The sequence below is a fragment of the Sciurus carolinensis genome, chromosome 17 (assembly GCF_902686445.1).
Source record: "Sciurus carolinensis chromosome 17, mSciCar1.2, whole genome shotgun sequence".
NCBI lineage: Eukaryota > Metazoa > Chordata > Mammalia > Rodentia > Sciuridae > Sciurus > Sciurus carolinensis.
This window is the reverse complement of record NC_062229.1, coordinates 21,144,213-21,166,604: the sequence shown is the minus strand read 5'-3', so window position 1 is coordinate 21,166,604 and position 22,392 is coordinate 21,144,213. Positions and strand designations below refer to the sequence as shown.

At 54.5% G+C, this 22,392-nt stretch overlaps 1 protein-coding gene across 5 annotated transcripts; it reads left to right on the top strand.

Annotated features, from left to right (window-relative positions):
- Positions 1 to 72: 72 nt before the first annotated feature.
- Positions 73 to 19,137, top strand: Haus8 (HAUS augmin like complex subunit 8). 5 transcript variants are annotated; one of them, XM_047530194.1, is made up of 11 exons: positions 73 to 273; positions 3,165 to 3,229; positions 5,239 to 5,294; positions 10,253 to 10,334; positions 11,886 to 11,978; positions 12,310 to 12,404; positions 12,779 to 12,844; positions 12,941 to 13,099; positions 14,292 to 14,433; positions 16,945 to 17,086; positions 18,729 to 19,137. In XM_047530194.1, exons 1-11 carry the CDS (start codon positions 245 to 247, stop codon positions 18,925 to 18,927), a joined length of 1,128 nt encoding a protein of 375 aa, XP_047386150.1. In that variant the 5' UTR covers positions 73 to 244; the 3' UTR covers positions 18,928 to 19,137. The 5 variants fall into 5 exon arrangements, with proteins under 5 accessions (XP_047386150.1, XP_047386148.1, XP_047386149.1 ...); XM_047530192.1 differs by having other exon boundaries at positions 11,883 to 11,978; XM_047530193.1 differs by having other exon boundaries at positions 10,250 to 10,334.
- The last annotated feature ends 3,255 nt before the right edge of the window (positions 19,138 to 22,392 follow it).

Genomic DNA, 22,392 nt, shown 5'->3' with positions numbered 1-22,392 from the left:
CGGGGGCGGGGCGCCTAGGGGTCACGCCCCTTCCTACAGTCTCGGCCACGCCCCCCAGAGTTGGTGGGAGAGACCGTTGGAGGAAAGGAGAGGGAGGCCCGCGCGCAGAGGACGTCGGCTCTGCACTCGGCTGGCTCGTCCCGGCCGGTGGTCACCCCTCCTGCAACGCCGCAGCATGGTCCAACCCGCGGCGCGGGGGCGGGCCCAGTCTTGAAGAGCTGGCCTTTGAGTAGAAGGCGGGAAAATGGCGGATTCTTCGGGGCGCGGCGCCGGGTGAGTTGAGGCGCCGCGGGTCTGGATTCGTGGTGTTGGAGGGACGGCCAAGGCCTAGGGCTGAGGCCAACGGGCAGCGGAGTTGGGGCGGGGATCCAACCCGTGGGGTCCGTGCAAGTCTCTTGAGGCCCCGGCGACGTGCGGCATTGCGCACGGTGGGGAACGGGGCACTGGACAGGGCCACGAGTTCGAGTCCCGCGTCCTCCGCTTTGGTGCATGGTGACCGGGGGCAAGTGGCTTAACTTCTCTGTGCCTCACTTTCCTCTGCTACGAAATGGAGCTGATGACGCCCTTAGATGCCTGTAGAACAGTCAAACTTTTAATTGTGAGCAGTCCAGCCACTAAAGCGTCTCCTTTATTCCTTCCAACCACTTTATTCTGTGCTTCCCATTTATAGAGGAGATAATAGGGGCTCGGGGGCGGGGGTAGGTCCACCATCAGTACAAGAAAGAAATCGAATACTTACTAGGTGATGGGCAAATTTCTGAGGCAGTGCTTATCCGATTTGCTCACTACCTAATATTTGTTGTGCTAGGTGCAAATTGAAATGAAACAGGAGAAATGGGAGAAATGATTTGTTTCCCACCTCCGCCTGCCCTAATTAAGTGTAAGACTGATTGTAATCCAGAGACTTGGATTAGACCCCAGAGGGAATCTGTGCTCTGTCCCTTCTGATTCCACCAGTGTTGCTGGTTTTGGTTCCTGGCTTCTGGCTCAGACTGCAACCCAAGAGTCATCCACGCTGTCCTGCACCCCCACAGCTGATTAGTCAGCTATTCCTGTCCCTTTCCTATTACATCAGGCTTCATTCATTCTGTTTTTAAGTTGAGATAAGATGCAGTAGCAAGAAGTTAAACATTTTATAGCATACGTTCACAATTTGTGAAATCTTCTGTATTATAGTTTGTGAATGTCTTCATCACTTCAAAAGGAAACTGGTCCCCTTTATCTGTCACTCTCCCTGCCCCTCCCCAGATGCTGGCAACCACTAATCTACTTTCTATCTCCCTAGTTTTACCAATGCTGGACATGTCATATCATTGGATCATATCCCATATGGCCTTTGTGTCCAGTTTCTTTTACTCAGTATAATATTTCCAAGGTTCATGATAATTAAAATGTATCATTTTGCCTGGCGTGGTGGCGTGGTGGCGCAGGCCTGTAATCCCAGTGACTCTGGAGGCTGAGTCAGGAGGATTGGGAGTTCAAAGCCAGCCTCAGCAACAGCGAGGCCCTAAGCAACTCAATGAGACCCTGTCTCTAAATAAAATACAAAATGGAGCTGGGGTTCAGTGGTCAAGTGCCTCTTAGTTCAACCCCTGTTACCGCCCCCCCCAGCTGTCTCATTTCCTTTTAGGACTGAATAATACAGGGACTTTGTTATTTTTTGAACGTTTTGTAGCACTTTCTGGGATTTCCTTCTGGGTCGAGTCTTGTGCTTCCAGTCATTACTCTAGGGACTCTCACCTTGGGCACTATGGACGTCTGGTGCCAGCTCTGTTCTGACGGGGCTCGTCCTGGCCTTCTTCCACTGTGCCAGCAGCCCCCCTCTGTTGCAATAGTCTACAGTGTCGTCAGATCCCACAGGATCAGTGTGTTTGTAGGAAGAGGCACCGGGCGCTTTCTCTCACTCTCCGCACACCTCCTGAGCACACTGACGTGCTGCTGCCTGTGCACAGAGGCCTGTGCAGGAAACCTACCTCGCCAGTCCTGGACCTCAGCCTTCTGGGAAAAGAAGTCTGTTGTGTCTGCCACCAGTCCGTGGTGCTCTACAGCCAGGCTGACTAGTGCCCTGGCCTTGGGGCACAGTGAGGGGTAACAGCAGATGGGTCCCTGCTTTTCTAGAACTTCAGAGACCGTTTTCCTGCCACTTGCCAGTGGTCTTCGTGAAACATCCCTATGACATTGTCCAGCTCCTGCTTCAGGCTCTTTCCCAATGGGCTATTTCCCACTGCAGGGCTCAACCATCTGCAGGCTGCAGGTGGAAGCCAGAGTACCTACCCCTTTTTTGTATAGCCCCTGAACTAAGAATGACTTGTACATTTTTAAACAGTTGTTTATAATCAAAAGAAGAATATTTTGGGACACACAAAGATTGCACAAAATCCAGATGTCACTGCCTGTGAATAAAGTTTTACTGGAAAGTAGCCCACCTCTTCCATTCTGCCATACGCAACCCTTTTCGGACAAGGATGGCAAAGTCGAGTAGTCGCTAGTTGCCACAGCAACCATGTAGCCTACTGGGTGGCTCTTTATAGACAGAGTGCTGTCCTCGAGCTGTAGGAACAGGTCCAAGACCCTAAGCTGCACTAATGACTCTTCCAGCCTGGCTCTGCCCTCTGTCCTCCCTGACTTCATACCCTGCCCGTCTTCTTCAGCGCACCTCCTTCCTTCCTGCCCTTGTGCTCCAGACCTTACTGATCCTCATCTCAGATTGTCCCCTGTCACAGTCCTGAACCCTTTCATACCCTTCTACCCACTCTGTACCTGCCCGATCAGGAATATATAGATCTTCCCTCTCCAGGAAGGAACTCCATATTTTGTACATCACAGTATCCTTAGAAGCATGCTGTAGGTGCATAAACATCTGAGGAATGAATAAATCTATGGCCAATTTGAGATCTTCACGTTTAACAAAAATTCACGCTCTTCCACAAAGCTCCTCTCATTCTTTACTCAGCCCAGGAATTTGGCTCCATCATGAGGCCCATGTGACTGTGGCTGCCTCGCTTCCTGTTGAGGTGGCCCAGCCTCACTAAGATTGTCCTTGGGCAGCACTGGGACTGGGCTGTCCCCAGGAAACCATAGCTGCCAGCTGGTGCAAGGTCCTTGCCGGCTTTTCTTCGCTTCTTGTGCCACGAGATGAATAAGACCTTTCCCCTCTCTTACAGGAAGCCTTCCGCAGCCGGTCCCAACCCCTCTAGTGGTGCCAGGCCAAGAGGAAGGAGAGTCCAGGGTGAGCACCGTTAGGGTCTGTTTAAATAAAAAGTGATTTTTTTTTTTTTTTTTTGTCTCATCAGGTATTTTGGGGGGAAGGAAAAAACAGGCTGGAGGGGGTGCTGTGGCTTTCCCGTCTCATCATCACACTTAGGGGGCTCTGAGTCCAGTTATCTTTTGCACTGCAGCTGGGATGTGTTGGGAGATCGCTGCAGCGGTCACTTTGAGCATTGGGGGTCCCGGTAGCCATGAGCGCTGGGGGGTTTGTCTAGAATGCATTCCTTGAAAACGTGCGTGTGGAGACCATGAGCTGCACTCATCTAAAGCCACAGTCTCAGTTCCCATGTGTCCAGTGCCCACCTGTGGGGCTGGGCTCACTGTTAACAGCGCCCCACCCTGTTGACCCCCAGCAGTGCCCAGCTTGGACAGTAGATCCTGGGGTCTGAGTTGGTGAGGTGACGGTGAAGGACCGCCTCAGTGTGTGCCACCTGGCAGCACCCTTCAGAGAGCTTAGAGTGGCGCTTCGGTCCCAGATGAGCGCGGGTCGTGTGTGGAGTGGTGATTTTTCCTTTTTGCACCTTGGGGTGGAAGCCAGGGCCCCGTTCGGGCTGGGTGAGCGCTCGGCTCGGGCCTCCGACAGTGTGCTGCCGGCCCCGCAGCAGGCCTGCCCCTCATTGTATGGCTGCTCCCATCGGCCCCTCCCCTGTCTACAACTAGCAGTGTGTTCCAGTTTTCTGGAAACGTGAGACTTTTGTGTCCCCACCGTGGGTGGCAGCCAGAGCCTTGGAGCCTTCCAGCCCAACACAACTGCTGAAGGTATCAGGAAGGCTCGGTGCGAGTGGCCTCGTTGCTTGGAGCTGGCGGTGTCCTTCACCCCGCCTCCTGTTCCACCTGCTGCACACCCTCAGGGTGCCTTGGTCTGTCCCCAGGGTCCCACCCGGATCTAGCTCGATGGTTAGGTAGGTCCCTGCACCATGAGAGTGGCTCTTGATTGTCCCTGACCTCCTGGCGCCCACCCGTTCCAGAGGCTGCCCAGCCCTTGGACAAACTCTGGGCCCCCTGTGAGCTGTGGGCATGCTTCCTTTCCTCTCATGATTGCAGCCACCACCCCAGGCCCCTGGGGCAGGGTCCAGGGTAGCGTGAAGACGGAGTTGAAGTCACCGTCTCGCCCAGCCAGCCAGACAGTCGCACTCTGGCTGGAGTCGTCACCCTTCCTGGGTCTCCCGTGCAGAGGGAGATGCAGCAGCCTTCACCTGACATGCCTGTGAGCACCTGCTCCACCCAACTCGGAGCAGTCGGACCTCACCTCCGGGCCCGCCTCCAGCACATGGGGTGCGGAGAGGACCAGATGATGGTGGATGCAGTGGACAGAGTGGCCAGGGGCCCTGGTGGTCTAAGCTGAGCAGAGCCTGGAAGGAGTGGCCAGGGTGGCAGGAGCAGCCTGGTGAGGAAGTGCCGAGATCTGAGGCGGGGCCTGTGGTGCAGGGCCGAGGGCTGGCCACCGCCAGGGGATTCAGCTGCGTCTGAGGAGGACCCGGGCTCTGATGTCTCAGGGAAGGGGTCCCGAGCTTGGCGCGTGAGGGAAGTGAGCAGAGGTGCCATGAGTGGGTTGTGGACACCCAGAGAGGGGAAGGAGCTACTAGGGTCACATCCACAGGGTCTGAGCCAGGGAGGATGGAGGAGGCCCTCAGTGAAAATCCATTCTTCCTTCCCTCCCCCACCCAAGTGCACTTGCTGCTTTAGCTTTGGAGTAGAGTCCTTTCCTTGAACTTCTCGGATCCTAGCTCCACCCTAGTCCAAGGACCTGCATGCAGTAGGTTCTTTTCAATGTTCTTGCGTATATATCAATGTTCTTGCAATGTTCTTGTTCTCGGTGTCCCATTTGTGCTTGAGGATGTTGCAGGACATGATCTGAGAGGGGCAGGGGGCGTGCTTCCTCTTCTTCCTATTGTTGAGCGGGGAGGGCTTACGTGTGGGAGACTGGATGTGCCTTGGGTTTACACAGTCCTTTGTCGGTTTCCTCCACAGGTGGAAGAGTGGTTGAGTCTCGATATTTGCAGTATGAGAAAAAAACAAATAAAAAGGTAATAAAATATTTGATTTACATCTGGAACAATACTGTTGTTCTGAGTGTCACTTTGAATTTGGAGTCAAGTCATGTGAGCCAGTCTCAACCTGGTCCTTAAAGAGGCATTTTGGGGTCTTTGTCCAGGTGCCTTTAGGATCACCACCCCTTCATACACAATTGTGAGTCTTCGTTGTGGGTGGCCAGTTGCTTTAAGACTCCCTTTTGGGCTGGGGATATAGCTCAGTTGGTAGAGTGCTTGGTATGTACAAGGCCCTGGGTTCAATCCCCAGCACCGCAAAAAAAAAAAAAGACTTCCTTTTGTAAAACCACAATCTCTATTGAAACTAAATTTTCTTGCCTTGTTGTTCAGTACCTTAGCTCCTTAGTTTCAAGACCACGCGTGGTTTGCAGGTAGTACCAGCATTAATCTGTCCTTTCCTGCTTTCTGCCCCAGTGCGTCCTGTGCCTCATACTCTGGGTCATCAGGGCTGTTACTAAGTAACATGAGGGTCACTTGAACAAAAGCACATGATGCACAGCAGTCAATCTGATGACTGAGATTGTCAATAAGTGGCAAGTAACTAACTGGAGAGTAGTGTATACCACGTGGACACAGTGGACAGATGATCCATTTCTCAAGCAGGGTGGCCTGAGATTTTATCGTGCTACTCAGAATAGCATAAAATTTTAAAACTTATGAATTATTTCTGGAATTTTCCATTCATTATTTTCACTGTGGACAAGGGGAGCTATTATAATTCACTTTCAGGATTCTGACGCAGTCTTAGGCTCATAGCTAAGCATTTTTCTTTTTTTTAAAAGACCTGCATGTTTTAGAGAAAAACTATGGAAGCAATGACATTTGACTTACCCAGTATTAGAGGGGAGCGTCGTAAGCTACCACCACCCAGCATAGCCTTCACAAATAAGGGTATGAAGATACTTAACCACGTATCACATGCTTTGCATGAGGTTCAGTGAAAAGTCAGCAGATTACCTAATTGCATATTTTGTTTCAGTGAGAACCTGCTGAGAATATGGTGAAAGGAAAGTTGGGTTATTCCTCTGCTTTCCAAGTCTCGGTTTGTGATGCACAAAATTGAGTTAAATATTCATTTCTGCTGCCTGTTTCATACTCTGTGCAGGGTGGATGGTAGGTTCCTAAGAATATGACATAAGATGTAGCTTGAGGAAAAAGGCCACCTCTGTGCTCCTGGGTCCCCTCCTCCGAGTGATTTCAACAAAGGCCGCCTGTCCACAGTTACAAGTTCACTGTTGCCTCAAGAACTTTGTTACAGTGCCCCCGTGTGTCTGGATGTGGTATCGATTTAGAGCTTTTCTTTTTTTTTTTTTCCTCCCCATTAAAAAAATCAAAGTTTGATTAACACACCACCTCGCCCTGTTCAGCATGAGGCTCTGCAGGCTTTGATAATGAAGTCGCAGAACCTCCCCACGGTGCGAGCTCCGCTCTGGGGAGCCGTCCCTGGCTTGCCTCCAGGCAGCCCCAGACCTGCTTTCTGGCCCTGTAGTTCACCATGTCCAGAAGGCCGTGTCATGGCCTGCGTGGTAGGCAGCCTCTGGCATCCTCTTCTAACACCGGGTGCCCTTGCCAGCCCCTATGTCCTGTGTGACGGTCGTCACTTCCTTCCTAGGGCTGAACCCTGTGCCACTGTGTGGAGGGACCACCTCACTGGTCCAAAGGCATTGGTTTTCTGTTTTGGTGACACACCCACTACTGGTCACACGCCTCTGCTCTCACACACTTGGGACCCTAGGTATTTCAGATTTTGGAGTTTTTCAGAGTTTGGAATAGTTGGATAGGCTGTACGGGTTGACCGCCTGTGGCCATAAGTCCTGAAAGCTGAAATGCTCTGAAATCTAAAACATTTTGAGCATCACGTTGACTTGTTTTGGAGTTTTGATTTTTGAGTTGGAGACTCTCAGCTCTAGAAACGTTTCTGTGGGTTTCTGGGTGGATGTGTTTCCATTTTTCCCAGGAGCAGGACTGCGAGGCTCATCGGAGGCACGTGTTCAACTTTACAAAAGCTGCACCGTTTGACCTCCCACCGGGCACCTAGGGGACGTCATATTTTCTTCTACATCTTAGTCCTGCTGGAAGCGAAGTGCTTTCTCTTTGTGGTTTTGATCTGGATTTCCATTGCCGTCGATATTGGGCGTATTTTCACAGACCGATTGGTCACTCAGATCTTTGGTGACTTATCTCTTCAAATCCTTGGCCCATTTTTAAAGTTGGGCTGTTTTCTACATGTTACCGAGTTTTGAGGGCTCTTTCTAGATTCGGCCCTTTCCACAGTGTGACTCATCCTCTCAGTCTGTGGCTGGCTTCCACCCACCACGTGTCCTCTGGGGCGTGGGAGTGCTGGGTCGCCATGAAGTCCGCTCGCCGGTTTCTGCCTTGTAGACTGTGCTTTGTGTCTTGCTGAGGAGATTCTGCCTAACCCAGAGACTTCATCCTGTGTTTTCTCGAAGGTGTTTATGTTAGGTTTTACATTTAGGTCTCTGATACATTTTTTTCCTTTTAGTTTTCAGTTACATTGCAGCGTTGGAATCGAGCTGAATTGTTAGTGTGTGGATGTCTGGTTCAAGCAGCCTTTGTCGAAATAACTTTCCTTTCCCCATCGGACAAATTGTCTTATCACCCTTTTTTTTTTTTTTGGTACTAGAGATTGAACCCAGGGGCGCTTACCACTGAGCCACATCCCAGTCCATTTCATTTTTTATTCTGAGACAGGGTCTTGCTAAGTTGCTTAGGGCCTTGCTAAGTTGCTGAGGCTGGCTTTGGACTTGCGAGTCTCCTGCCTCAGCCTCCCGAGCCGTTGGGACTACAGGCGTGTGCGAGGCTCTTACCATCTCGAGTGACCAGCTGGCCGTACCCGTCTGCGTCATCTCTGCACTCCATTCTTTTCAGGAGTCTCAGCGTCTTTCCTTAAGCAGTTCTCTACCGCCAAGGCTACTTAGTAGCTTTGTCCCACCTAGTAGCTTTGCCCTAGCTAAAATCAGGTAGAAGGCAGCCTCCCGTTCTGTTCTTTCCAAAATGGTTTAGTCTCTTTGCCTTTTCATGGAAAATTTAAAATTAGTTTCTCATTTTCACAGCAGAACTCTTGCTGGAGTTTTGACTGTATCAGGTCCCTGAGTCATTGTTGGGAGAAGGCCATCTTAACAGCTCGGAGTCTTCCAGACCTTGACCATGGTGAACGTCTCCATTTACTTAGCTCTTCTTGGATTTTTTAACAGTGCTTTGTACTTTCCAGTATTTAGGTCTTACACATATTCTATTGGGTTTGAAGTAAACATTTGTTGGTGTTTAGTGCTGTTGTACATATTTCTTTTGTTTTAAATAGTTATACATTATGTAGAATGCATTTCAACACATCATACATAAATGGATGTGGTACTTTTTTTTTTTAATGAACACGTGTCTTTATTTATTCATTTATTTATGTATGTATGTATGTATGTATGTATGTATATGTGGTGCTGAGGATGGAAGCCAGTGCTTCACCCGTGCTAGGCAAGCTTCTGCCACTGAGCCACCACCCCAGCCCCATGCATACTACTTTTAATTTCAGATTCCCAACTTGTTCATTGCTAGAAATAGGACCGATGTTTTCACATTGACTCTATATTCTACAACCTTGCTGTAATAAGAGTTCTCCAGAGAAATGGAATCAGGAGATTTATTTTATATTTACGTATGTGTGTATAATTCACCCTGTATTTATATTTGTTACACAGAAAGAGATTCATTATAAGACATAAATGAACCGCTCCTGCATTTCTGGAGGCTGAGAAGTCCCGTGGTCTGCTGTCTGCAGCACAAGACCAGGAAACCTGGTGGTGTCGTCCACTGTGGGATCAAAGGTCGAGGGTGGTGTGATCCCAGCCCAGGGCCTCGAGGAGACGAGCTGTCCCAGCTCATTGGACAGGCAGGAAGCAGAAGGGTTGGCGTCCTCTGCTCTTTCACTGTTTCCTCCTGTTCGTGCCCTCGGGGTGGCTCGAGGGTGCCCGTCCACACTGGGGAGGGCCACACCCCAGATACACTCAAATGTGATGCACGGTGACCCACAAAATGACCATCACACTTGGTGGATCTCCTCTCAGTTTTGTCATGATCTTGAGGAGGTTGGGGGTTTTCTGTTTTCAAGAGTGAGTCTTATTTTTTCTTTCCCGGCCTGCTTGCCTTTAATTTCTTTTCTGGGGTGTGTGTTTTTCCGGGGTTTCTTTCTTTGGCACTTGGGTTTTGTTTTAGGTACTGGGATTGAGCCCAGGGTGCTTTCTGCTGACCTGTGTCCCTAACCCTTTATTTTTCATTTTGAGCCAGGGTCGGCTAAGCTGCCCAGCCTGGCCTCGAGTTGGTCATCCTCCCTGGTAGCTGGGGTTGCAGGCGTGCGCTGCCCACCAGGCTTACCCCAGCTCTTCGGAAGGCTTTGTGTTTTGTTTCGTTTTTGCTTTTAGTTATCATAAGGGCAGCACTGGGTATATTGTTTGCTTTATTTTAATTAATTATTTATTTTTTTGGTAATTTTGAAGATTAATGCCTGCATAAAAACTTTTTCTTGAAGACCAAAGTAATATGTTCTCACCAGAAAACAAGCAAATACTGAAAAGTAAACAGAAAAGTCAGTTATCTGTCTCCTACCATGTCAAAGACATAACGTGCAAACTGAGTGCTGTGCATGTGAATGTCCCTATTTTGACAAAACGTGTTTGTCATATGAAGATACAATTTCAAAACTCCTAGGTCTCTCTTTCACGTCGACGTAAGAGTGGGTATAAACAGCACGGGCCTTTCCAGGGCTCCTTCTTGTGAGGGAAAGGTGGCCTGTCCTCTGGTTTTGTTTTTTGCGGTGCTGGGGATCGGATCCCGGGGCTGGTTGCCAGGTAAGTGAGTGCTCTGCCTCCTCTGAGCCACAGCCCGTGTCTTGTCCTCTGACTGTCACATGTTCTTAGCAGGTTCCTGCGGCAGATGCGTTAAAAGCGAGTGGGAAAGCGCCGGAAGGTGGAAGGAAAGCCAGCCTGCTCCAGAGGAGCAAAGGTGGGCCACCCCGGCCTCGGGAGGGGTGCGGGGAGGAGAGGAGGGATGGCGGGAGGCAGGGAGGCCACTTCCTTCCTGTGGGGCCCCAGAAGAGAGCTGCTTCGCCATGGAGGCTCTCCCTGCAGTGCTGGCTCCTGTGCACACATCTGTGTCCCCACCAGCACTGAGCGGGGACTCCTCCTCCTGCCGCCCGTGTCCCCGGGTGCTCTTCCTCACCTCCCGCCTTGGAAGCAGTGAGGGACTCTCCTCACGCCCCTAGAAGCTGTCGCCCAACAAAAGGAAGGGTTCTCGTTTTTCTCATTGTGGAGGTGACATGTTCATTATGAAAATGGAGAACAAGGACCGGGTTGGGTGGTGCCAGTCTCTCCTGTCGCTAGCGGAGTACCTGAGTCCAGATGGTTCACTGTTTAAAAAGAGTTTATTCGACTCAGTTCCAGCAGTTCAGGAGCTTGGCTCAGGTGAGGCCACGTGCTGCCCCACACGTGGAAGGAAGAGGAAGAGGGGCAGGTGGCAAAGGTGTCAGCCATTCTCACGAGAACGAACCCAGCGTCTCGAGAAAGGAACCACCCCTCCTAAGGCCCCGCCACCTTGGGCCGTCCGCTGGGCGTCCAGATGCGGCAGCCCCACACCGCGTGGCCCTGGGCCCACTCTTCCGTTGCTCACCCCGTTTTCTCAGCCGCGTGGCCTGGGACAGCCTCGTGCTCGTGAGTTCCTACTGCGCTGAGCCGCCGCAGCACGCTGAGTGCAGCACGACCGAGCAGTGCAGAACACGGGCCAGGAGGAGGAAGGCACCCCAGGAAAACGGAGCCCCCGAGGCGGCCGAGTAGACACTCGCCTCCGCCTAGTGGAAAGGCCGCCGTGCGTCTTTTGTCATGAACGTCTCTTCTAGTTCACACGTCAGCAGTCCCTACGCTGAGATCTGAAATACTCCAGAAGCCAGTGCTTTTTGTGGGCCCACATGACACCACAGTGGGGGAAGTCCGCACCGAAACTCTTTCATGCCCAAGATTATTTTTTAAAATATTGTGTAAAATTACCTTCAGCCTATGTGTCTAAGGTGCCTATGAAGCATCAGCGAATTTTGTGTTTAGACTTGGGTCCCCTCCCCAAGATACCTCATCGTATATATGCAAACATTCCAAAATCCCAAACCCTAAACACTTCGGGTCGCGGCCATTTCAGATAAGGGGTGTTCAGCCTGTGTTAAAACTTGCTTGATACGTGTGTTGTGGCTAGTGGCGCAGCGCTGGCCTAGCATCTGTGAGGCACTGGGCTTGATTCTCAGCACCACACTAAAAAATAAATAAACAAAATTAAGGTATGTGTCCATCTACAACTAAAAAAAAAAAAAAAATACTAAAAAAACCAAACACATATTCCAGCCGCCTGGGAATTCTGGGAATTTCCACTGGCTTGTCAGCCTTTCTTACCACCGAGGCGGAGGCTGGGTATTCGGAAGCAGGTGCTATTGTACAAAAAAGTCGCTGCCTGGCTGAAGCGTAGCTCTCGCTGCCTGCTCGTGCTGACCCGGGGTTCCCCTTTGGACAGCAGATGGCAGTGGCATCGGGAAGGGAGACCTGCAGTCCACGCTGCTGGAAGGGCACGGCACAGCCCCGCCGGACCTGGACCTCTCTGCCATTAATGGTAAGTGGCTCGTTTCACCTCCTCCATCCCTGCTGGGTCGTAGACCTCAGCGGGCTTCCAAAGCAGAGATGGCCCTTTAAGATCAGTTCAGGACTCTCCAGCTTCATGATGGTGCCAGTGCATGTTCATGGAAGCCCACTGTGCTTTGTGAACTTGGATCTCTTCTTGGGCTGTGCCGTGTGCAGTCCAGTCTTCTGTGATGCTGGGCAGCAGGACTCAGCTGCCAGTCAGCGCTGGTGCTGCGTGGCGGGTGGGGCGGACGCAGGGCATGTCGCATGTCCAGCTTGCAGAGGGGCTGTGCCGCTCAGCTCCAGAACGTGCTCTATTGCAGACAGAAGCGTGGTCAGAAGGACTCCACAGTTGGAAAAGACCTTGGCAAAGAAGACCGAGTCGACATCGTTCACTACCCCACGGAAGAAGAGCCCCGTAAGTATCCGAGGTGAAAGGGCACCTCCTGACAGTGCCCGTGCCGCGCCCGCTGCTGCCCGAGGCCCCAGGGCTCCGAGAGCAACACCAGACAGCCTGCCCCTCAGGATGAAAATCAAGGCCACCGCCGTCCTCAGGTGGATCGCAGAGGTTGTGTTTCCCAAGCGCACGCCATGGTTGACACGGGAATGGGAAGGGAGGTGGGGCCCGCGGTGCAGCTGGGGCCAAGCATGCGCCTAACCTGTGAGGCCCTGGTTCCGTCCCCGACGCCATAATGCAGAAAGTGTATTTAGGTTTGAGTTCTGCCCCAGGGAAGAGAGCTGGGTGTACACTCGTTTCTTGGGGACCAAGAAGATCTTGATCTTTTTCTTAAGGAGCTGTTGGAAGTGATGGAGATGATGGAATCCCAGACGTTACTGCTGAGCCTGCTGACACTGAAGGTGACGGCAGTACCGTCCCCACGTGACGTGGGCAAGGGGCCTCCGCGAGCCACGGGCCTGGTCCCCGCTGGCCTGAACTCCTGTTCCACTTAACAGATGGAGAACAGCCTGGCCGAGTTTGAGGAGAAGGCGGAGGGGAACCTGTTGATAGTGTGTAGGGAGGAAGAGGCGCTGCAGGAGAAGGCCCACCAGCTGAGGCGCAGGCGCCACCTCTGCCAGAGGACCCGCGAGCTGGCCGAGGCCCTCGATGCCCAGGTCAGGTGTGAGTGGCGGGAGGGAGGGAGCGCTCCTGGACCTGTCCCTGCTCGCTCCCTCTGCCAGCCCTGGCCTCCGCTGCCAGAGGACGGGGCTGTAGCCTGGGAGGGCTAGCAGGGGACCCGTCCCTTCCCGCTCTAGTGCAGATGCCCTCGGGTGCCTGCCAGTCTTGTGGGGTGACAGGAGGATGTGCTCTGGGCCCACCCTGGAGGGTCAGGGGGCTGGCGGGAGACACGCTCATCTCCGTGCTGTGTGGCCAACACTGAGACAAACGTGGCTTCTTCCCTGGTCTGGAGACTCAGTGGGAACCGGCCGCTGGCAGGTGGCCATCCGCGGCCTGTGGGGGCGGCTCTGTGCCGGGCCTCTCTCTGGCTTGTGAGTTGTCTCCTCCTTCTCCACGTCCACGTTTCCCCTTTTTGAGGACCCCAGTCCTATTGGATTGGGGCCCACCCTGCTGACCTTTCAGCCTGGTCACCTTTATAAAGGCCCTCTCTCCAAACAAGGTCCCTCTCGCCACCCTGGGAGTTAGGTCATCAGATACGAACGGGTGGCACAGTCGCCCCGGAACACCCAGCATGCGCAGGTTAGCACCTGCAGCCAGGGCCCGGGGCGGAGTGCGCAGGTCCCTGTCCTGGGAGGCCTCCGTGCAAGGCAGAGACGGTCAGGTCCACAAACACCATCACACACCCCTGACCTGGCCACGGCCATGGGGACATGGGTGAGGGGCCGGGCCAGGGCTGGTCTTGTGGGGACAGGTGTTCTGAGCTGAGTGTTCTACAGCAGGAGGACCCAGACTCCCTGAGTCCTTCGTGACCCCAGTCAGGGTTCAGGCCTGGGACTCAGTGGAAGGTGGGCGCAGGTTCGAGGTGAAGGGCCTGGGCTGCCTGGAGTCTGCTGGGCCCCCCGGGCAGCAGAGAGCAAGGGGCACCTGCTGCACCGTCAGCGGCTTCCTGGGCACCAGGCCTCGTCCCCTCTGTGGGGACCCCAGGGGATGGTGGAAGAAGAGTGCTTGGTCTCAGGCTTAGCCTCGAGCGGTGGCTACACCTGCCCTGGGGGCACCTCCGGGGGCTGGAGGTGGGCTCAGTGGCAGAGCCCGGGCTTAGCTGGCCAGCCCTGGGTTCCATCCCAGCCCTACAGAGGAAAGAGGCTGCTGCCCCAGGACCGCCTCACGGCCCCTTCCCTCCGCTTGCAGATGGAGCTGCTCAGCCCCTTCGAGGCCGTGTGCGAGCGCTTCAAGGAGCAGTACCGGACGTTCGCCACAGCCCTGGACACCACGAGGCACGAGCTGCCCCTGAGGTCCATCCACCTGGAGGGAGACGGGCACCAGCTCCTAGGTAGGAGGCGGCTGCGCAGCCCAGGCAACAGCAGGAAGGCCCGCCAGCCTGTCGCTGCTTCCTGCGTGCCCCGCACCCTCTCGCCGTGGGGTCCCTGAGGGCCTTGGGGGCCAGCCAGCCTGTGGTTCCTCCAGGGTCTCCGCCCGCCTATGCACCCCACTGTCTGGATTCAAACCAGGGCTGTGGGATCCATAGTGACCCTCCGCCCTTCGGAAAGGTGTTCACAGGGTGGCTGCAGTCCCCTGAGCCCGGGTCCCCAAAAGTGTGCCTTGGTGGCAGGAGGGGAGGGTGACAAAGTCACCAGTTCCCAGACTCCCCTCTGCAGGGCCAGGAGGCCCCTGTGCGGCACGGCTTTCCATCCACCTGAAGGCGTTGGCAAGTCTGGAAACTGCTGAGCTGGGTCTCCAGTCCTCTGGGGACAGGTGTCTTGGGGGACACCCAGGCTCGTTGCAGGGGCCCTGGGCTTGGTTGTCTCCAGGATGCGCCCTCAGACGAGCTGAGTGAGGTCAGGTGGCAGCGGCCTTTCCACAAGCGAGCACCCCGCCTGTCGGTGCCTGCGGCCTTCTCTGCAGTCATGTCTGCTTTTTGGTGCCAGGGAGCGAGGGGACCGGCCTCCACGTGCTGGGCAAGCGCGCTGCCAGGCTGGCCTCCGCCTGAAGCTCGAGGCCCTCCCTCCTCAGCCTCGGGAGCAGCCGGGGCCCAGGCGCCCTGTGGCCTCTGTGTGGCACAGCCTCAAGCGGCTAGCAGCACGCTCGCCTGCACCGTGCGCGTCTGGGTCGCGCCCACCTTCTGAGCAGTCCTGTTTTCTTTTTTCTTTTTTTTTTGGAGGGAGCGACTGGGGATTGAACCCACAGGCACTCTGGTACTGAGCTACATTCCCAGCCCTGTTTGTTTGTTTGTTTGTTTGTTTGTTTGTTTGTTTGTTTGTTTGTTTGTTTTTGGTGCCAGAGATTGAACCCCAGGGGTGCTTAACCACTGAGCCACATTCTCAGGCCTTTTTTTTTATTTTGAGACAGTCTCACTAAGTTGCTTAGGACTCAGTAAGTTGCTGAGGCTGGCCTCAAACTTGTGATCCTCCTGCCTCAGCCTCCGGAGCCACTGGGATCGTAGGCGTGAACCACTCTGCTCAGCTCTTGTGAGCATTCCTCTTCGTTGGAAGAGCGTGGTGGTCACATATCCATTCTACAGATGCCAGTGATTTAGCCCTTCCCTTGTTGGCTGATCATCAGTGCCTGGGTTTCTGATTTTATGAGGATTAGTCACCCCTATCTGTGATCCTTGGGCTCCATCTCTGACACGTTCCTTAAGTGGTTGGACCAGGGACTGAGTTTTCTGTACCTGCTGGAACAAATGGCCACAGACCGGGTAGCTTAAAGCAACAGAGATTTATTCCTTCACAGTCCTGGAGGCCAGGAGTCTGAAGTCAAGGTGTTGGCAGGGCTAGTTCCTTCCAAGACTCAGCGAGAATCTGTCCCCGGCCTCTCTCCTGGCTCCTACTGTTGCTGGCGACCCCTGGCGTCCCTTCCTGTGGCCATGACTCTCCAGTCTCTGCCTTCAGCTTCACATGTCCCCCCACAAGTGCCCACAAAACTTGCCTGCCCCAGTACACTGGCCATTGGATTAGAGCCCGCCCTGTTGACCTCGTCTTTACGCAGTTACACCAAAAGGATCCTGTGTCCAGTTAAGGTCACAGTCACAAGTCCCTGAGCTTAGGGCTTAAGCATCCTGTTTGGGAGGACACAGTTCAGTCCACAATAGGAAGTAGCAGAGGATGTGCAATTGTGAGGCTCTTGAAAGTTTCCTACAACGTGTCCCTAAGGTGAACTTGGCCTGTGGGTGATGTGTCACCTTAGCCCAGGGGGTATGTGTGCCACGGCCCGAGGGTCCCTCGCTCAGCCTGCTGAGGTGCTGAGGACAGGGAAGAGGGACAGTGGGCATTTGGTTGCTCTGGTGTGGCCAGGAGACGCCGGGCACAGGCGCCTCACAGCTCAGCTTTGTCGTGGTCTGCAGGGGTTTCTGTGGGCATCCCAGTGACTGCCTGGATGGTGGACATGCCCATCCCATGACCTCAGGCCACGCGATCCCGGGCTGGCTTGGTCCATTTGCTTCTGCTGTGACAGAAGGATGGTCACTCAGGATGCACAGATACTGACTGGTCCCCGGTTCTGGAGGCGGGATGTCCAGTGCCAAGGGCACTTCCCGTGAGGGCTGTCTTGCTGTCGTCTGATGACGAAGGAGCAGAGGGGGCTGGGCGGGAGCACAGGTCAGATGGCCCTTCTGTGGGGGGTGCTGTCAGCAGGGCCCCTGCCCCTCCGGGGGGAGTGCTGGAGCCACAGCTCGGGCTGGGGCAGAGAGGAGGCCCCCCTGTCTTCCTGGCTGTCCCTGCTGCCCTGAGGCTTGTCACAGCGGTGCTGGCGCCATCGCAGTGAAGTGAGGAAAGGCCATTAGCTCAAGGCTCCCGTCCCGGCATCGGGCACCTTGGCCCACTGCTGACCACCTGTTCCCCTCCAGATGCTCTGCAGCGTGACCTGGAGACCACCCACCGTCTCCTGGGGGAACTGGGCATCGGCGGTGCAGAAGAAAACGAGCAGGTGCTGGCCTTGCTGAGCGAGCTCAGGGATGTGACGAAGGACAAGGACCTGGCACTGCGGAGGTATCCCAGGGAAGGGCCGCGGGCAGGCGGGCGGGGCCGGCTGGGCGGAGGGGCCGCACTGCCATGCAGGCACCTGGGGAGGGAGCCGGGAGGCGTGGTTGCCGTCGTTGGTGGGCACCGTCCTGTCCAGGAGAGCCCTGGGCCACCTCATTTTCTAGCTCACTTTGAGGTCGGTTCTGAGATAAGGGGCTGCTGGGTGCTCAGGGGTCAAGGATATCGCAGGACAGGCGCTGAGTGACAGGACCAGAGGCAGCAAGGCAGGGATGGGCTCAGAGGGGTTGAGGCCCACCTCGGACGAGTCCCCGTGAGGCCCGAGCAGCCAGGTGGGAAGGCGTCACATCCACATCCACATCTCACGGTACCCAGCGTTCAGGTGACCTCGGATCAGCCTGTTCACTTTTCTTTTTGGTTTTGGGCTTTTGTTCTTGGCCGTGCGAGAAGCAACCAGGGCCCTGCACACGCTTTGGGCCGCACCCCAGCCTTGGCAGGAGGTTTTCTGAACTTCCTATTGAACCACAAACACGTAGAAAAGGCACAGGTCCCAGTGGGGCAGCTGGACGGCCCTGCAGAGCACCTGTGGAGCCAGCCTCTCATCGCACAGTGTGCCACCAGCCTCCCTAAAGGACTGCCTGGTCCCCTTTCTAGCCACGAGTTCTTCCAGAGAGGATCCCGTTTCCCCTGGGCACAGTGGCACATACCTATAATCTCAGGTACTCGGGAGGTTGAGCAGGAGGGTTGCAGGACCTGGCCAGCCTGGGCAACTTAGCAGGACCCTGTCTCAAAGTAAAAGAAAGGGCTGGGGCGCAGCTCAGTGGTAGGCGCTTGCCTAGCATGTGCGCTTCCTGGGTTCCGTCCTTAGCACCACAAAACAGAACAAAAAAGAACCTTGCTCCCTCTCCTTTTACAATACTACATGCATTTCCTGTGATGCCTAAAATGTTTGAAAGGACTCTTAAGAAACAGCTGTCACCTACTAGGTCACTTCTCTCTTCCATGTGTGGCCTAAAATCAGGACACATCAAAGGTTCACAGGTGGAGAGGTCACAGGGCAGAGTGGTTACGTGTGCAGGGCGAGTAGGACTTCTCCACCGTCACATAAGTGGCGTGAGGGCCAGGCCTTCTGCTGGTGGCTCCCCCGCCCACCCCAGGACTGTGCCTGGACAGTGTGGGTGCTTCCTCGGCACAGGCGTCCTCTGTATCCTCGAGTTCCACGCCTGCAGCTTTAACCAAACACAGATCGAGCATATTCCTTAAATAACTGTGGGTACTGACCATGTACAGACCTCGGTCACAGTTTCCTGGGTGACAGTAGAACAGCCGTGTTCATGGCACGTCCGTTGCATCAGGTACCGTGTGTCACCTGGAGACGGTTAAGGTCTGCGGAGGGACACAGGTTCTTGGCACCATCCCGTTCTACAACGGGTGAGGTGGATTCTGATGACCAGAGTTCCTGGGGTCGGTTCCCTGTGGACGCCGAGGGTGCCCGTTTCTGTTGAGCGACGGCTCTCTTCTCTCATGCCTGCCTGGTGCTGTTCTGGGGGTCCTGCCCACGTTGCCGCCCCTCATTCCTCTTCAGGGATTCTGGTTTCTTCTAGCTCTTGGCTATAGAGGGGAAAACGTCTTCATTCTCTTGTGTTCACAGGATCTTCTCCCAGGTGCTGGAACTTTCTGCTGAGGCGAGTAAAGAGGCAGCGCTGATAAACCAGGAAGTCTGGGAAGAGACGCAAGGCCTGGTGACCCCCAGCCAGTGGTATTTCAATGCAGATGGCGCCTTCAGGGACCCTCAGGGAGAGCCGAGGAGCTCAGTCCTCTCTGGGGACAACAAGCCACATGCCCAGTGAATCCACATGCAGGCCTGTCCCCTACCCAAGCAAAGCCTTCCTTCCAGTAGTTGAGAAGAAAACCCATGTTCTTCCTCTTTGCAGGTGGGATTTGGAGGGACTCGTCTGGTAGTCTGGACATTTGAGCACTTTATACGCACTTTAGCAGTGTGGCTCTTTTGGTGCGGTAACCATGTTTGCTGTTTAGAAAATAAAATGTTTGCATTTGGGGCTTTTGTTTTCTATAGAAATGGAGAACTGAAAGATTTGTGTTGTCTCAATTTCTACTTGAGGCCTTGGGTCCTCCAAAATGTGACAGGTTGAATATCTGGGACCAGAAGTGTCCTGGATCTCAGGTTCTAGAATATTCACGTGTCTAGCGTGCTACTTCACGGCCTCCAGGAGGGCGTCATCAACAGGTCATGTGATTTTTTGGCTCTTGATGCTGGGGATAGAACCCAGGCCTTGTGCATGCTGGGCAGGTGCTCTGCCACCAAGGTCCACCCTGCCCTAGGTCCTTGTTTTATAATGGTGGCCTGGGGAAGTGTCCCCCACCAGGCATAACATACACACCCGTAAACGTTCAGCTAAAGGAGACCCAGCCTCTTCACTTGAAAGCAGTTTTGACATTCCAATTTTCACCCAAACCTCTACCCCAATTCTTTAGTCTTAAGGTGGGTGGGTGGCTATAGACTGGGGGGCTTATAACAACAAAATGGGTTCCTTCTCATAGTTTTGGAGGCTGGATATCCAAGATCAAGGTGCCAGCAAATTCAGTGTCTGGTGAGGACCTGCCTCCTTCAAAGAAGGCTGTCTTCTTGCCATGTCCCCAGTGGTGGAAAGGTCAAATGGGTTCCCTTGGGCCTCTAAAAAGGGCACTAACCTGTTTGCTGGGACTCCACCCTTAAGACTGCTCACCTCTCAGAGGCCCCACCTCTTACCACCATTTTAGGACCAGGATTTCAACATAAGAATGTAGGTAGGAAACATTCACACCATAGCCCCCATAATCAACCTTACCTTTCTTCCTTTCTTCCTCTCTCTCTCTCTCTCTCTCTCTCTCTCTCTCTCTCTCTCCCCGGGATTGAATCAGGGGCACTGGACCACGGAGCCACATCCCCAGCCCTGTTTTGCACTTTATTTAGTTACAGGGTCTCACTGAGTTGCTTAGGGCCTCACAGTTGCTGAGGCTGAGCAGGAGTATCCTCACCAGATGGCTTTGAACTCGCGATCCTCCTGCCTCAGCCTCCTGAGCCACTAGGGTCATAGGCAGGTGCCCCCCGCACCTGGCTCAACCTTACATTTCTAATAGACTTTCTCCCCTGCCCCTGAGCTACAGCCTAGTCCCCAGCCCTCCATCTCTATCCTCTCGTGGTCTGAAGCCCATGAAAGGGCTTTGCTTAAGCTCTGTTATAGCAAGAGGTGCTGGACACTGTTCCATCCCCTGACCTTCCCACAAATCCCTAGTCTACATCAGCAGGATGGACCACCAGACCCTGGCCCTTCTGTCGTTCTTTATTTTGACTAATCCTCTGACTTGCTCCTAGTGATCCCAGTAAGGTGTCACACTGTAACCTACAAACATGAATGTAACACTTATCAGGGTCCTTTAATATTCAGGGATCCCTAGGCAATGCCTTTGGTACATCCAGCCTTTCGTAATGCTATCTTAAGTTCTTTGTTTCAGTTTATGAAGGTCCACACCAACAGTGTTAGGAACCCTATGCTCGGAACTGTGGCCAAAGACCAAGTATATTTTTTCTTATACCCGAGGTGGACATCATCTAGACCGGTTTTTGGTTGCTGTAACAGGATACCTGAGACTGTGAAGTTTATTTAGTTCACAGTTCTGGAGGGCAGGAAGTCCAGAGCATGGTGCTGGCATCTGGTGAGGATGCTCCTGCTCTTCCATGACATGGTGGGGGGCATCCCATGGTAAGGCAGCAACCATGCCACTTTTCATTTTTGAAAGCCACTCCCTCGACAGCCTGTTGGTCCACAGTTGATCAATCCACTCCTGAGGTCAGAACCCTCACGACCCAGCCACCTCCCGGAGTTCCACCTCAACACTGCGGCACTGGTGCGTGTTCCTAGCACGCGCACTCGGGGACGCGCTCTAACCAGAGCGGGTGCTGTTGGCACAGCCGGCACAGGCCGGGGATGGTGCTCGGCGCCCTGCGACGCGCAGGATGGCTCCTCCGCAGAGGTCCGTCCTGTCGAGTGGATGGCTGGGAGCTCGGGACTGAAGACAGCACCTAGAAAGTGCTGCCAGACTCTTGTAGAAGGGCACAAAGCCCGCCCAGGGTGCAGGGCGAGGCGTGGGGTTCCGTCCCGAGCCCGGGGAGACCATCGAAGCCCTGACAAGGAAGAACGAAGCACTGACCGTGACCCAGCAGGGACGAGCCTGGGGCGTCCTGAGTGGGAAGCCAGGCACAGCTCGCAGGCTGAGCTGCAGGCGCAGGGAATGTCCAGGACGACAGACCCAGAGAAGGAGGCAGCCGCGGTGCCTGGGGCGGGGACCGTCTCCCTCTGGGGGACTAACAATGGTCGCACACACCGCATGTGCCAGCTGCCCCTGCACCATAGACTTAGAAATGGCCCGTGTCATGGATGTTCCACCTCAGTTTACAGCCGGGATGACTGGCGCCTGGCAGGACGGAGAGCGGGCATGGGATGGCAGTGCCCTCTCAGCCGTGGGGCTGGGGCGGTGCTGCACTTTCCATCTGAGTGAGCAGGATGAGGAAGCCAGGGACAGAGGGGTGAGTGGAGGGGGGGACGGCACCGCTGCTGCCATCCCTGGGCGGGCACCACCTGTCACTGCAGCCAGAGTGAACCCTGCCATGCTGTGGGCATCTCCAAGCCACCAGAGGGAAGGCGAGCTAACCAACACAGCAGGGCGCCATCAGCTCTGCCCGCTCCCAGGACACTCCCAACCCACGGTTCCTCCCTGTCCACCTCCACTTCCAGACCAGGACCCAGGGTTTCCATAGGTCACCCTTGGCACTCTCCAGATGTAAGACACAGAACACTGGTTCCCGCTGGGGCCTCAGCCAGGGATCTGGAGTCACAGCAAATGGACTTTGGGCCAAACCTACAGGGACCTGTGCAGGGCGTCACTTCACCTATGCAAACCTCAGGGACTGTGGGCCTCCCCGGGTGAGGGGCCGGGGAAACCGAGATCAACTCCTCCCACTGGCCTGCGTTTTAATTTGTACCTAGCGCAGTAAACATGAGCCCAAAGAGCAAACAGCCTCCGAATCATGTCCGGCACCCGGTGTAAGCGCCGGATGTCTTTGTCCTTGGTACTGTGCAACCCCGGGCAGATGACTTTCCCTCCCTGAGCCTCCGTCATCTCCTCTGTAAATGGGGAACATAAGATCCCGCAGTGGCAGGATTCCAGGAGCTGCTTTGGGGGCTCACTGCAGGTCACAGGAAGAGCCTCACGGGACACCTCCGGAACTGAAAGGCGTCAGCTCCATTTCGCAG

Excerpts from the sequence above, each read along its gene's own strand:
- Haus8 (XM_047530191.1), top strand. The coding sequence starts at position 245 with ATGGCGGATTCTTCGGGGCGCGGCGCCGG. Across the intron at positions 13,100-14,291 it reads CCGAGGCCCTCGATGCCCAG|ATGGAGCTGCTCAGCCCCTT; the intron begins GTCAGGTGTGAG and ends CTCCGCTTGCAG. Across the intron at positions 14,434-16,944 it reads AGACGGGCACCAGCTCCTAG|ATGCTCTGCAGCGTGACCTG; the intron begins GTAGGAGGCGGC and ends GTTCCCCTCCAG.